Below are 14,805 nucleotides of genomic sequence, written 5' to 3' on the forward strand. Positions count from 1 at the left end.
TAGTGAGAGCAACTAACAAATAAAGTTTATATTAATGATGTTCTATATGTACAATGTTTAGTATTTATTTACAATGACATAAAAAATAGATAAATTACATCTTTCTGGAAATGAAGACCTTGATCAAAACTCAAAAGCTGTCATTACCTTAATAACAAAAGTTCACCTCTAAAAGGACAAAAGTTCATTAGATACTGATATCTGACAAAATATAACTGAACTTATAATTAGTTGTGACTGAAGAAGGTAGTTCACTAAGTGAGTGAAACCCTGGATGATCAATGTTCTTTTTTTTCCATTAGTCTATTTACATAGTTATATACTTGCAGCCTGAGTTTCATTGTTGTTCCCCTGGATGCCGCACTGTCATTTGAGAATTGTAAAGATGAGTTCTCAGATTCATAATATACTTGCGGATGCGGTGCTGATTAGAAGGAGAAAGGGAAAATGGTGGATTTAATGGAAGTGATGCTGCTTCTACCAAAATAAATGTGAGCAAGGTGATTGCTTTTGAGTATGATGTAATTGCTCCATTCCACTGCCTCATTAGCTCATAAACCTGAAAAGAAGTCGATGGTAATAAGAGAAACATGAAACCAACTAGAAATGCCAAAAGTTTTACTTGATATTTAGCTTTAAACAGAATATAGAATAAAAAGTTTAGAAAGGAAGAAAACTGTACTGGATTACTTTTGGCCTTCTTTAGATCTAGTTTGCTCATTTACTTGGATGTATTGTCACAGTTTCCAATAAACAGTGTTTCAAGTAACTAAGCAGCAAACCAGTCGTTCGGACCAATTACCAATAGGTCATACATGAGTTTACTTCTCGGTATTGTTACATGTGGAAGCTATTTTCATTTATGACTACCAGCCCTATCCAAGTGCCATAAATTGAAGCAATGCGACCCTTTTGTCAGAAGTGGACTATCATTTGGTCATACAAACATTTGGTCATACAAACATAACCATATTATAACCCTTTGTCTGTTCATTACTCTCAAAGTTGGAAAATTCAATTAATTTTCAGAAAACTTCTAATAGTGACTACGACATATTGGAATAATATCGATGCAGCAAATAATGGCATACCAAGATAGTGGGATGACTTTTTTCAGGCAAAAACTAATTTCTGAAAAGAACAGTGATGATTCTATCAACCCAAGACAATTATAATGACACATCTCTTATCTGCACATTGACATAGCAAGACAGCTGACTTCCAAGTAATGTGTGCATCTCTAATTACAAGGTCCATTGTAAGTGCATAATCAACTTCATAAGAAAATGTAGCAGAATAATGGTCTCTACATATGGGATATAAGCTATATTAGTGTGGCTGTGTAGCTGAAGTTACAACATAACAAGACAGGACACTAAGACTTGGGCTCATATTTTGAGCTCAAAATTTGTAAGTCATATTATTCCGAGTGTTTACTTTGATGCAATCATTGATATACTATCACAATTTGTCTCTTCAAGTTTCAAGTATCCAACCAAGCCTCATTTACATGTTGAGCATGGCTTGCAGTAAACAACTAAACCTGAACTACTAACTAGCTAGTCAAGCCTGACTGAATCAAGAATAAATTCATACTTCACTGTGCCAATGTGTAGAATAAGCACTAAAAAAGAGGAGGATAGATTCTCACCGCACCACTTTTCCCAGCTGCTAAAGCTGCTTGATAAATGATCTCCATTGCATCCGGCATCACCACATTATCTGGAACAAAAAAGTTCATTCCACTTGAGAATATGTACCATGGAATTTTTAAAATTGACATGAAGGCAGAAATCATCAGTTATTGGCCAAACCATTAATTCCCGGTGAGTTACTGGATATTTCCTCCGCCCGATCATATGCACTAATAAACCCTCTTTCTGCCCAAGAGCAAACAGACAATGGCCTTGTGAAATCTATTCCTTCTACTACGCCCTCAGGCACGTGGTCTTTTGGGTGAAACAAGTTTTCATCAGTAGAAGTAATGAAAGCATCTTTGGCCATGGAGGCCGCCCATAGATTACATATATGAAGTGCCTCTTTCCATAGAGCTAAACTCATGAGTTCAATGGAAAATGATTCCAGATGTGATCCTGCAAAAAGCTGTAGCAAACATATATCTTAGAAGTTTTCAAAGATGCATCTCCGCAAAATCATCTATTTACACATTAGACCATGCAAAATCTGGATTTTCAAATGTATCCCTCAAAGCGTAGTTCCTTACAAAGTTGCCCCTCTCCAGTTGGGGAGTCACCTTCATGGTGGGAAGTTGTTTTGTATTAGAATTAATATTTTTCAAGAGCAGCATTTTTTAAAATATAGGATATTTATGTAAAAAATATTTTTTAAGGCGAGTGAGAACTCAATTGTACATGGGTATAATCTGTAGATTAGGATGATTTTGCAGGGGTATATACATAAATATCTCAATAGTTTATCAGCAGAAAGCTTTTAGGAAGTGATCCATTTGAGAAATTCCAAAACTCAAACAATAGAAAGGATAACAAACTCTATTACCTTTTCCCGAGCTAGTTCTGTCAAAGTATTAATATAGTGATTCAGTAGTTGAAGCCTAGTGGCCGGATGAAATGGCTCCCCCTGTATGTCTTCTGTAGCAACAGATGATCGAGGTAGACAAATAGGAGTGAAAACACAGTTCCCACTGCCCTCCAAGCCACAAACTGGATCACCAGCTTGTAATGGACCAGGCCAGCTCTTGCCAGTAGTCTGTGCATAGCTAGCAACTCTAGTTATAGAACTATCTCGCATTGATGCCTCAAGTGAGGATAATGTCTCTGTTGAAGCAAAATTTGCATGAACAAGAACGTATTCTTTTTCAATCGAGTCCAGCGAATCAGAAACTGCATTGACAAGAATCAATTAAGTTACGGATTCATTTCCACTGCAAAAAATCTCATGCCGAGGATAAGAATGGACCTTTTGAAGTACTTGCATATGAAATGGGCCTAATCATGCTTCCAGTCTTCTTATGCACATCAGAAGAAGCTGATGGATTGCGATCTCCAAAGTCGACATCTACAGAAGTTTGGCACCCAAGAGCCTTTGTAGTAATGCTGCAAAACTAACATTAGATTGTCAAGACTTTCCCATATAATATGCTTCTATGAGGGCAAAATACATCTATCACTAAAGCTGCACTGATGCTTCAATCATCATCAAAGTAGCAATTGTAAAACCTTGATGCCTACCGTAAAAAACTACGTAACAGATCCAGGGAAAAGGGGAAAAGAAAAACTCAATCAAACTCTGTCGTTTCTGCAACTGTGAATATATATTTGATCAAATTTAACTGAACGTAATGGAGATAAAAAAAAAAAAAAAACCTTGTGGCTGCCATGAACTTGTGGTTGAAGAACTCTTCAAATGATAGTCTCTCCACTGCAAAATTACAAATTTTTTTCTGTTGAATGAATTTTTCCTGTCGAGTGCAGAATTTCTAGACTGAGACAGCAAAAGAACTTAGATTAAACCAACACATCGATTTTCTTTCATTATTTTTAAATAAGATTTATAAAAAGATCTCACGGCACTGCACGAATAGAATATTACAAATTTAGAATGTTACAGAAAGTACATGCTCAAGAAATGCAAGCATGCTCCAAAAGAATACAGCCAACATTACTAACATTATTTTCATTTTATGGCTTTAGCAATTAAGCATGTATTTATCCATCCTGCTGGCACTACACTTGGCATAGGCTCGAAATGGAAAAAAGATTACCTCCTTATTCAGTGATCATCCTGATTAAGTATTTAACTGGTTCTACTCTAAAACCAATCAAACAACTAAAAAGAAAGGTGGTTAAATCAACTAAACTAGTAAAACATCCTGGTTATTATCAACTAAGTGGACTATCATCAACAAACTGAAAATGCAATCATGGACTGCAATGGTGTGCATTCACCAAATAGAGCTTACTAGTTAGTAGGTCTGAATTAATCTCGTAGGCAAGATAAAGAGTCTCATTGTATTAACTGAATAGAATGTTCCGCAGATATCATAGTAGACCAGTAAGAAAGGGAAAACATAAAAGGCCTCACACTCCCAAGTGTTGGGAAATATCAGCTTGGACCAGCGAATATGATATTCAAGTAGACAGAAATAAATTACATGGTACACAAGAAACTTAAGTGCATAACAAACTTCACCTGGATTTCGACAGAGAAGTCTTCTGCAGAGGTCAATACAATCAGGATGCAAATTCACCAAAACTTCTGGTGGAAAATGAAGATCACTAGATGCCATTATGTTCTGGAAAAGCTGTTATCAGAAGAAAGCATTATATAAATGTACCAATAGCGAAAGAATAAACTACAAAGATATAAAATGACCGTCAAAACCTGATAATGAGTACTGCCATCAAAAGGTAACTTCCCAGTGACTAGCTGGAAAAGAATAGCTCCAACACTCCACAAGTCAGCCTGCACTAATTTATCAAAAAGTAAAATATAGAGAAAATATAACTGGTACTAAGACGAACAAAAAGAACAATTCTAACTTTGGCATCATATTGCTTATCCTGCATAATTTCCGGAGCCATGTACAGAGGAGAACCACAAAGCGTGTCGGCTAACCCATGAGGCGTCAGATACCTGCCAAAGTTAACTTCCATAAGAAGTTTATATAAACCATCATACAAGAACAGACACAACAACGTGACCAGTTTAATCCACCCACAAGTACTTTTCCTTTGGATCCAGAAGGACAGTTTTGATTAGTAAATAAAACCTAGCGTGGGAATGGCACTGGATCTAAAAGTAATTTAAGTCGGAAACTTATATTCATTCAGCTCACAAAACTAAGCCACATCCTTCAAATGACTGTGAATATGTTTCCAAAAAAAAGATAAAATATAACTGAATATCTATATAATCCTGAACTCATAGAAAATCAAAATCAAACATTTGGAATTTTTTTAACTAAGGCACCAACTGGTCCTAAAATAGACGAAGTAAACTGGCAGTATAGAATTGATTAAAATGGTTAAAATTTATGAGTATCCAAATAAGTTGAATCTTATGTTGGCTCCTTCTTAAGATCTTCAACCTAATATCTTTAAGATTCTCAACTAATATAAGCAGGATATAACCACAAATTCTGTACAGATTATCCAGCTCAAGTATACAACTAAACATCTGCAAAAGAAGGAAATATCCACATACCCATTGAATTGGTGTAAAATACAGCAATTCCTTAGGACACAAATTGATCATCAAGTGCTTATCAAATAATGTTTTTTGCAGTCGTCATAGTCATTAAAAGATTTTTTTTCTTTTTCATTTGTCCATGGTGAAAGAAGGCATGGACGATTTGTCAGGTCACGAAGCCCAAATCCTAAAACAACATACTACTGGGCTTGCATGTAAAAAAACATATCTACAATAATCCATCTGCTAAAAAGGTTATCAAAGAAAACAGAACAACCAGAACAAAAGCCAAATAATATATCTCCTTTTTGCAATATGGTGGAGTAATATAAAAAAAAAGACAAAAGACGGCTCTTCGTCTGAGAAGAGAAAGTAAAATAAATAAATAAATTCTAGTCATCTACTGATGGAGGAAGAGAAAACAAAGGAAAAAAAAGAAAAAAGATTTAGCTTTTCACCTTGCAAATCCAAAATCTCCAATCTTCAAAACAGGTGCTTCATCACTAGTTGACAGTAAAAGATTCTGCCAGTTTAAATAGAGGAAAGTTAGATTCCAGAATCAATTAATTCAATATTAAATAAATATAAGCTGTACATGTAAAATACTCAAAAAATGATATCCTGCATCTGAGCTTGAATGAAAATTTTCCAGTAGATGTAATGCATCAGGAAGTATCGTATTGACAAGAGAAAATATGCATGAGCAAATGCCAAATTAATGTATTACAACAAAAAAATTATAATTACGTGGGCGGGAAATATAATTTTAGGGTGCGTTTGGTTCGCATTATGAAAGATTACTAGGAATGAAAAGATGTCCGAGAATCTTATTCCTATTCATCCTATTACTAAGAATGTGGAATTTCTGTGTTTGGTTCGCACGGTAATATTATTTAGCCATATTATTTAATATTACAAAAAATATACAATTATTTATTTATTTTTAATTAATTTTAGATAATGCTACTAAAAGTTTCAACATCTTTTTAGAAAAAAGGGAGAGAGAGCATAATTTAGAGAGAGAGAGAGAACATAATTAAAAAAATAGAAAAAGATATAGAGTCGAAATTAGAGGGAGTAAGAGAGTTGAGATTTTAGAAAGAGAGAGAAAAAGCTTAGTTTAGAGAGAGAAAAAAAAGTTAAATTTTAGAGAGAGATAAATTTAGAGAGAGATATGAGATTAGAGTGTAAAGAAAAATAATATCAATTAGCCGGCGGATAGGGAGAAAGAAAGAGATTAGACATATTATAATTACCCAAATCCATTAATATGAGGATACCCATCCTCCCTCAAGGGAATGAGATTAGTACTTTGGGGTGAATCTTATTCCCAAGTGAATCCAATATTACCAACTAGATTACTTAGTGCGTTTAGCCAAACACCGTCATATTTTTTTATTCCTATTGGATTACTAGGAATCTTTAAAAGATAGCGCGAACCAAACGCACCCTTAAGGTTAAAAATTTAGGTAAGTTTGGAAATCTCAATCAAGAAAAAAGAGAGATCAAGAAGAGATCTTGCTAAGTGAGAATAAACAACATCTAATTATAATCAGATAAATCCAGAAACATTGATGCAATGTCTATAGGAATATTAAAGATTGATGAGAACAGGACATTGTCTGCCCTAAAAGCAAAATTTACAAAACATGACCAAACACAATGGCATTAAGAAAGCCAATTAAAACCAAATTTTTGACTCAATTTTGACCGACAGATGCATATCCTTATCCATTGAGCCACACAAAATCCATGTCAATTTCAACTATGCAACTTCTATGCCGCGGGGCATACAATGCAGCATTCCAATATTTGCACGAGCTTATGCCAACAAATATGATTTATTTGCATCTACAATCATGACAGATTTATTCAAATGAGAACCCACCTGTGGCTTCAGGTCTCTGTGGATGAGATTATTCTCCCGCAATGCTTGCAGTCCACCAGCTATATAAAACCCACAAAATTCTCAATCAAATCAACAAGAAACAACCAGCAAAAGAAAGGAATTAACGAATTAAAACAGCAAAATGGTTACAAAATCAATCATTGCGAACGCAATTCGACCACGAAGCTGATCGAAGCCCCACCTAGCTGCCTCATGAAGTGCCGCGCGACGGCCTCCGAGACCCTGCCGCGGTAGCCGTGCTGCTGAATGTAACCGGCGAGATCGCCCCCGGTGCAGTACTCCAACACGAGAAATATCCTATCCTCGGTCTAATTCAAGTATAAACAAAACAAGATCGTAAGCGAGAGCATTAAAGAAACCAAAAGATCGAGAAAGAAAATGAGATGCGGAGGGGACCTGGATAGCTTGGTAGAGGCGGACGATGTTGGGGTGGGAGATGTTGCGGAGAATGGTGATCTCCTTGAGGAGCCCCTCCCTGAACTTGCCATCGACCTTCATCTTGTCGATCTCCTTCACCGCCACCTCCGCCCCGCTCTGCCGATGCCGTGCCCTCCACACCACCGCAAACGACCCCGACCCGATCCTCTCCCCGAGCATGTAATCCCCCACCACCCTCCCTCTCTCCTCCATCGTCGTCACCCTCCTCCGCTACCTCTCTCTCCTCTCTGCACCACCGAGGTGATAGATTAGGGTTTTGGAGTTGGTGGAGAAGGGGTTGATGGAGGGAGAAAGATATCAGAGAGCGTCGTACGATGTTCTTGATCTGAGACGAGAGTGAGGAGGAAGACGACTAAACTATTATTATAGGAAATGAAGGGCGAAAAAAAAAAAGGAAAAAATAAAAAGATAGACGATGAAAGAGGAGGAAGTTGTGGGAGAGGGAATTCGAGGAGAAGAAGGAAAAAGGGGCGTGAGTGTGGGCCCCACAGAGCGTTTAGGATTAGGAGTCGTTGGATGTTACACGTGTCGTGCACAAAGAGAATTCCAAGTGAGAAATTATGAGCACCGGGTTTTATAGATCAGAGGTCCTTCGCTTTGGTTCGGTCCACGCTCAGGGCATGTTTGTTTCAACGTAGGTAGATTTGGGGTGAAATTGGACTTTGGGTTGAAGTGAAATTTAGATAAAAATTAATTCATTTTCACTATTTATTTTTAACTGTGAAAGTACAGTTCTGTAAGTTCTGTTGTTTGTTTGGTAGAAAGTAGATGACGTAAAAAGTGTAGCTCTCCACCCCTGATATACTTACCTCCGAAGTGATATTATTGTTTATTTTGTAACTTAGTGAATAATAAATTATAGTAAATAAAAATTAATATAATTATATATGTATATAATTATATATATGTATAATTATAAAATAAAATTTTAAAAAATTATATTATTTGTTTGCATATAAATTATAATAATGCAACAAATAAAATTCTAAAGTTTAAAAATTTTATAATATAATTATATATGTATATAATTATATATATGTATAATTATAAAATAAAATTTTAAAAAATTATATTATTTGTTTGCATATAAATTATAATAATGCAACAAATAAAATTCTAAAGTTAAAAAATTATTAACATTTAACAAATTTATTTTTCATCATTTTCTAAATATACAAATTAGACAAAAAATATATTAAAACTTACCTAATCAAATTTGATTACATTACCTAACCAAATTTAACAAGCTCCTTTGCCTCTTTGTACTTCACCGGAATTGACTTCGCCCCGTGGGAGGGTGAAATCAATTACCCTATTTGGATAAACTGGACTTTCGGCCGTAATAAAATTACAACAAAACAAGCAACGGAAATGATAGTTTACGGCGTAAACAACTTCCCCGCACGGAAATTAATTTTTTTTTTATATACCATATGTCACAATATAATTTTTTTCGCTTATTTTTTCTTTATATTTAATTTTTTATCTATTATTTTTGTTCAAATATTGCATAAATGAAAGAATCGGATTTTTTACTTTAAAGTTCTATTGAATTTCTTTCTGGCAGTTAATGCTATTAATATCTCATACAATAAAATGTCAGTAATTACTTTTGCATTTCCTGTAAAAATAAAATTAATGCTGAACAAGTATAACTTTTCTAAGTTAAACATTTTGTTGTTAATCTTTATTAAAGATGACTTCCACTAAAAATAATATGAGGTACAACGAATTACACGCCCATCAAATATATATATTTTAAAGAGTGGGGCTACTATGCTTCTTGAAGCAGAGAGCCTTCCGTGTTTTCAGAAAGCACGGTTGTTTTCTATGTTGCGATTTTCGAATTGTCGATCGGCTCCGTTAAACTTGATCTAGAGTATTTGAAGTGCCTATAAAATAAATTATACGATTTTTCGATATTATTTGTCTAGTGAATGAAGGGGCTCAAAATCAACGGTTGAAAATAAAAATCTTACAAAACGTGATAATATGACATTAAAATTTTTGATCAAAGATATTGATCTTGTTTTATATAGTATAAAGAATTTTCTATCAAAATTTCACGTATTTTGAATATTTTTACACCGTTAAACTTGCAAACGGCTCACTACGGCCATAAAAATTATTGATTTTGAGCCCCTTCAATCACTAGGCAAATGATATCAAAAAATTATAAAATTTATTTTCTAGGTACTTCAAATACACTAGATCAAGTTTAACGGAGCTGATCGACGATTTGAAAGTCGCAACATAAAAAACGAGCTGGAAGCACAGAAGATTCCGTACTTCTAAAAGCATAGTAGTCTCACTCTATTTTAAATGTCAAAGATTAAATATAACATTGTTCCTTGCACAACTAACTTTTTGCCTAAATTTTTTTGTTACATGTATCTCTTGGCTGAGCCAATGTTAGTGTTAATTAATAAGAGTTAAAGCGTGTGCTAGATTGAGGAGCACGCAATAGGATATTAGCAAACAAATGAGAGCAGTAACTCCATGTGTACACACACACACACACACACACACACACAAATACAATAAAATTGCTTTTGATTAACCAAGTAGTGGAAATTGTTTATTTAGAAGACGACCAATTAATATCTCAGACCCTTTTTGAAAACCCTTTGTTAAGGATCTTTCAACGTCAATGTATCATCATCGTATGCTACTCAAGCACGCTTTATTATTCCGTAAAGAAAGAAAGTCTAGAATGTAATAATTAATTGCACCATATCATTCATATCTCAAATCTATTAAAATATGTCCCAATTGGTTCATTCATTTCAACATAATTTTTTTAAACAGATTTATTATGTTTTTATCTGGAAAAAAATATTTGATTGGTTTGTAACATANACAAATTGGAGAAAACTAAAGGCACGTGTAAGTTTTTTTTTTTTTCTTGTGATTTTTTTTTCTCTAGTAACTTTATTTTGCAATTTGTACTTAAAAAAAAATCTTTTTTTCGACATAGTATTTTTTTTCTTTTATTATTGTTTTTACTTTTCATGTTTTGTTCATAAGGAATGCAATTTAAAAACTTCTTTTTCGTCATATGTCTTTTTTTTTTTCCCCTTTTTTGAAGTTACAGTCAACTAACAAACTTTAAAAAAATAATAAAAATACTCAAATAATTTTAAAAGGCAAAAAATATATGGAACTTACAAAATCTTATATAGATTAATAATAGAATAAAAGAACTTAAAATCCGTGCAACGCACGGATTACTTGCTAGTTTTTCTTTAAATCCAAAACTCTGAAAAAATTACAGCTTTTTCGGTAATTAAATTATAAAATATTACTCTTGAAAACGCGAGCACTGTGGTTTCAATTGAAAAGCAAGAAGCTTGGGAGAACAGGATACGGGCCTGCGGATGACCGATTTTTGAAAAGCCCACAAATTGGATACGGGCCCGCACTAGCTCGACAAATGGGGCAGGACTTGATCCGGCCTACAAAATATCGGGCCGGGTCAGATTGAGTAGACAGGATCGATTTGCTTCAGCGCTACTCCCAATATACTATAGTCTACAAAAGGACAAATAAATAATTCTATCCGGGACATAAAAATGTTACCCGCTGGCCCACTCCCATATAAAATTGTGCACGTAAATTTTACTTAAACCGAGTAACACGCAAAATCAAGCTCCCAAGACATCCACGTGTCCACTTCCCATAGGCAGAGCCGCTCCATGAGCGTTAAAATCGCATTATAGTTCACCCTTTCCCGGCGCACCCGGCGTACGGCGTTCCTCGGAGATCCCCTCTTCGTCACCTCCCAGAAATATTTGAATTCAAAAAATCCATTAAAATACTCCCCCCCCNCCCCCCCCAACTTCTCCAAACCGCGCGCTCCGACATGCCCTGGGCCTCGCTCGCGCGCTCCCACGACGCCTCGTTCTCCCCTCCCTCCTCTCCTCAATGTACGGATCTCCGAGCTCTCCCATTACAAAAAATTGATCCCCTTCCCCCCCCCCTCCTCCTCCTCCTCCTCCTCTCACTATCTCTCTACTGGACTGGATCTCAGTAACCATGTCTCCTTTGATCTTGTATCATCTTATTTTCCTATCCTATCTCTCGGCGGCGGTGCCGCAGCAGCAGCCATATCCGAACCGATGCGGGGAGCGGTGCGGCGGCGTCGTCCTCCCCTTCCCCTTCCACCTCAACTCCTCCTGCGGGCCCGCCGTCGACGCCTTCCGGCTCTCCTGCCGCCCCCCCGACTCCGGCCTGCTCTACCTCTCCCTCGCCCCCTCCGCCGATCTCCGCGTCCTCGGTTTCCTCCCCTCCGGCTCCCTCCTCCTCGACTACTCCTCCCTCGTCAACTCCTCTTCCCCATGCGACCGCTGGTACGCGGATGTCGGCAAATTCCCCGCCCTCGGCCGGAGCCCTTTCTTCGCGGTCACCGCCGGGAACGTCCTCCGGCTGTACGACTGCGAGGACTCGTCGATATGCCGGGAGGGGTGCGAGGCGATCGGCGGCGGGGCGTGCGGCGGGAGCAACCGCACGGACTTCGGGTGCTGCTACCCGCTGTCGGACGGGAGCGCGTGGAAGGCAGGGGACGGGTTCTCGGCGTTCGCGGAGTTCGGCTGCCGCGGCTTCTCGAGCTGGTTTGTGAACCGGTCGGCGGCCGTGAGGGGGATCGAGGTGGAGTGGGCGGTGCCGAGGGGGTCCGGAGGCGGTGCCGTCGACTGCGCGGAGGGGGCCGTCGTCGTGAACGCCACGGCGGTGCACGGCGGGGTGAGGTGCGCGTGCGGCGCGGGGTACGTCGGCGATGGGTTCGCCCAGGGAGCCGGATGCTTTAAAGGTGACTCTTCTAAACACACATCCTGTCATATAAGATCATTTTGGTCCCAATGCTTGATATGGGATCAAATCCTGTTTGGCCTTGCTTATGTTTCTGTTCTCAGCACTTCAGCAGTAGCAACTTCTTTGAAAATAGTTTCTGTTGTAGCGGAATATAGAAATAAAATTAGGTCTCTGTAGACTAATAGCAAAATATAGCAACTTCCTTTAAGATAGTTTTTAACTTGTTGTTCGTGAGCCGACTCGTGTTCAATTCTTTAATAAATGAGATGAACACGAGCTGAATTTTTTAGTTTGATACTTTAATGAGCCGGCTCAAAATCGGTTCGTTTATAGAACGAGCCGAACACGAGCCGGCCCCAGCTCACTCGTGTTCGGCTAGTTGACACCCCTATTTGTAGTTGGTTCTAATTCTACTGTAAAAAGGAGTTAAAAAAAGTACGATACTACTTTTTATGATAATATTTTATCGGCCAATAATATACGAGAGGAGCCCAACATGCCCTAAAACTTTCTGTTCTTCGAGAAAACCATAAGTCCCGAACAAGCAATAACATGAGCAAAACCTGTGGTAGGGTATTATGGTAAGGTCCTTAACCAATGAACCATATGGGAATCATTAAAAATCTCATACTGGATATGATCAAAGAGACTTTCTTTTGGCTTGATGAAACTTGGTGAATGTTTTCTTTACATAAATTCACCTTGACACAGAATATGTTGGTACAAGGATTTCTTTTTTTTGTTCTTGTGATCAACCTTGTTCAAATTGTGTAAATGTAATTGAGGATCCTAGCTAGCAACGTTCAGCTGACAACTTAAATAACCCTTTTATGGTATTAGATTGCAGCGGTGACGGGCAAGTAACTGATAGTAGAGACTGCTGTAAGGGAAGATTTTGCACAAAGAGAGCTGCTGCTCTCGCTGGTACGCATTAATCTATCTTACTTATAATTAAATTGTGCCTTCGACTCAGAGAAAAGCTTTTCTTGTACGTACTCAAGCCATTTATTTGCTTGCTCAGCAATTTCATGATCCTTAAGTTTGCCTCAAGCAGGAGTATCTGTCTCAGCATTCTTCTTAGCTGCTGCGGTTGTATTCTGCTTCCTCCTAAGGCAGCCTGTGAAGGATACCAAATGGGATTTCGACCCGGCTTGCCTTCCGAAGATACTCGGGAAGGCATGCAACACGCGGCAGTTCACATACGAGGAGCTAAACGAAGCCACGAAAGGGTTCGAAGATCAGAAACTCGTCGACTTTGTTGACAGATCAGTCCACACCGGAGTACTCTACGACGGGTCTGTAGTGGCAGTGCAAAAAGTGAACTGCGAGACACAAGAACACCTTAGACAGGTTCTTGAGAGAGTAGAGATTCTCTCCCAAATTTCACACAGAAATATAGCTCGAATCATCGGATTCTGCTTCGACTCGAACAACGTGCTACTTCTAGTACATGAACACTTCTCAAACGGGACACTCCGTGAACATATAAGGCGAGAAAGAGGCAACAGTCTTAGCTGGTACCTTAGAGTTAATGTTGCTTCAGAAGTTGCAGGTGCTCTTGCTTATCTTCAGTCCCAGGTTGCTATTCCCATCAACCTTAATGACCTAAAGTCAAGTGAGATCCTTGTTGATGTCCAATATGCTGCTAAGATTGCTGGGTATAAGCTGATCACGTCTCAATTTGCGAATGGCTCCTGCTCATATACTGTCCCTTGTGATTCAGATGTAGTGCGCAATTTTGGTCGGCTTCTAATGGAATTGATTACGGGATCGGAGCACGAGCATACTCTGGAGATGGTTTCATCCAAGGTGAAAGATGGAAAGGTTCATGAGATTGTGGATTCATCTCTAATACACGGCGAGCGCCAGCTGGTCGAAAATGAAGTAGAGAGAGTGGCGAGCTTGGCTGCTCGATGCTTATCGAGAAGGGAAAATGGCGGGCCTTGTATGTTTGAGGTCGCGAAGGAGCTCCTGGGAATTGGTAAAGAGAACATAGGCAGCAGTAGCAGGATAGAAATCACACTCGAGGAAACTTTTTCAAACTCAAGCCTTCTTCAGATGATATCGATGTCGCCCGAGTCCATGCGTATCCAATGATCCGGTCAGAGAATGAAGTCAGAGAATGAAAGGTTCCTTGCCTCGTGATATCTAGACCAATCTTTGTTTTGACTGGAATAGTAATGAGCTAATGATGTAGAGTCTATGCTGCTTGCTTAACTGATAAATGAAATGAATGTCTGTCTTGTACATTTAAGTCGCAAACTTATTATGGCAAGAACTCATTTCAATTGCCATTTAAAATCATTTACTCATTTGGCTGAAATTGCCTTCTGAAAACATTAATCCTGCAAATTTACTTTTTCTCAGTTGTGATGCAATGTTGGATTAGGGAATCCACTAGTTCCATGCTGAATTTTTATCTGAAATCGAAGGCATCAAATGCAGGAAATGAACAACATAGAAAAAGAAACGAGCCACAA

General features: G+C 38.0%; 2 protein-coding genes across 3 annotated transcripts; one reads left to right on the forward strand and one right to left on the reverse strand.

Moving 5' to 3' along the window:
- On the reverse strand, positions 1–7,948 carry LOC109707962 (serine/threonine-protein kinase ATG1a). 2 transcript variants are annotated; one of them, XM_020229509.1, is made up of 14 exons: positions 7,475–7,948; positions 7,260–7,386; positions 7,058–7,116; positions 5,628–5,692; positions 4,521–4,614; positions 4,363–4,443; positions 4,171–4,282; positions 3,345–3,399; positions 2,938–3,074; positions 2,518–2,861; positions 1,815–2,103; positions 1,652–1,722; positions 482–559; positions 1–363 (listed from the first exon to the last, which is right to left on the reverse strand). In XM_020229509.1, the coding sequence occupies exons 1-14, from the start codon at positions 7,706–7,708 to the stop codon at positions 316–318; spliced, it is 1,794 nt and encodes a 597-aa protein (XP_020085098.1). In that variant the 5' UTR covers positions 7,709–7,948; the 3' UTR covers positions 1–315. The 2 variants fall into 2 exon arrangements, with proteins under 2 accessions (XP_020085098.1, XP_020085096.1); XM_020229507.1 differs by having other exon boundaries at positions 1–559; positions 7,475–7,743; positions 7,830–7,946.
- On the forward strand, positions 11,417–14,760 carry LOC109707896 (probably inactive receptor-like protein kinase At2g46850). Its single transcript, XM_020229424.1, has 3 exons — positions 11,417–12,323; positions 13,166–13,249; positions 13,380–14,760. Exons 1-3 carry the CDS (start codon positions 11,552–11,554, stop codon positions 14,420–14,422), a joined length of 1,899 nt encoding a protein of 632 aa, XP_020085013.1. The 5' UTR covers positions 11,417–11,551; the 3' UTR covers positions 14,423–14,760.

Source organism: Ananas comosus, linkage group 3, assembly GCF_001540865.1.
Source record: "Ananas comosus cultivar F153 linkage group 3, ASM154086v1, whole genome shotgun sequence".
NCBI lineage: Eukaryota > Viridiplantae > Streptophyta > Magnoliopsida > Poales > Bromeliaceae > Ananas > Ananas comosus.

Excerpts from the sequence above, each read along its gene's own strand:
- LOC109707896 (XM_020229424.1), top strand. The coding sequence starts at position 11,552 with ATGTCTCCTTTGATCTTGTATCATCTTATTTTCCTATCCTATCTCTCG. Across the intron at positions 12,324-13,165 it reads GGGAGCCGGATGCTTTAAAG|ATTGCAGCGGTGACGGGCAA; the intron begins GTGACTCTTCTA and ends TTATGGTATTAG. Across the intron at positions 13,250-13,379 it reads GAGAGCTGCTGCTCTCGCTG|GAGTATCTGTCTCAGCATTC; the intron begins GTACGCATTAAT and ends TGCCTCAAGCAG.
- LOC109707962 (XM_020229507.1), bottom strand. The coding sequence starts at position 7,708 with ATGGAGGAGAGAGGGAGGGTGGTGGGGGATTACATGCTCGGGGAGAGG. Across the intron at positions 7,387-7,474 it reads GCCTCTACCAAGCTATCCAG|ACCGAGGATAGGATATTTCT; the intron begins GTCCCCTCCGCA and ends TACTTGAATTAG. Across the intron at positions 3,400-4,170 it reads ACTTCTCTGTCGAAATCCAG|TGGAGAGACTATCATTTGAA; the intron begins GTGAAGTTTGTT and ends GTAATTTTGCAG.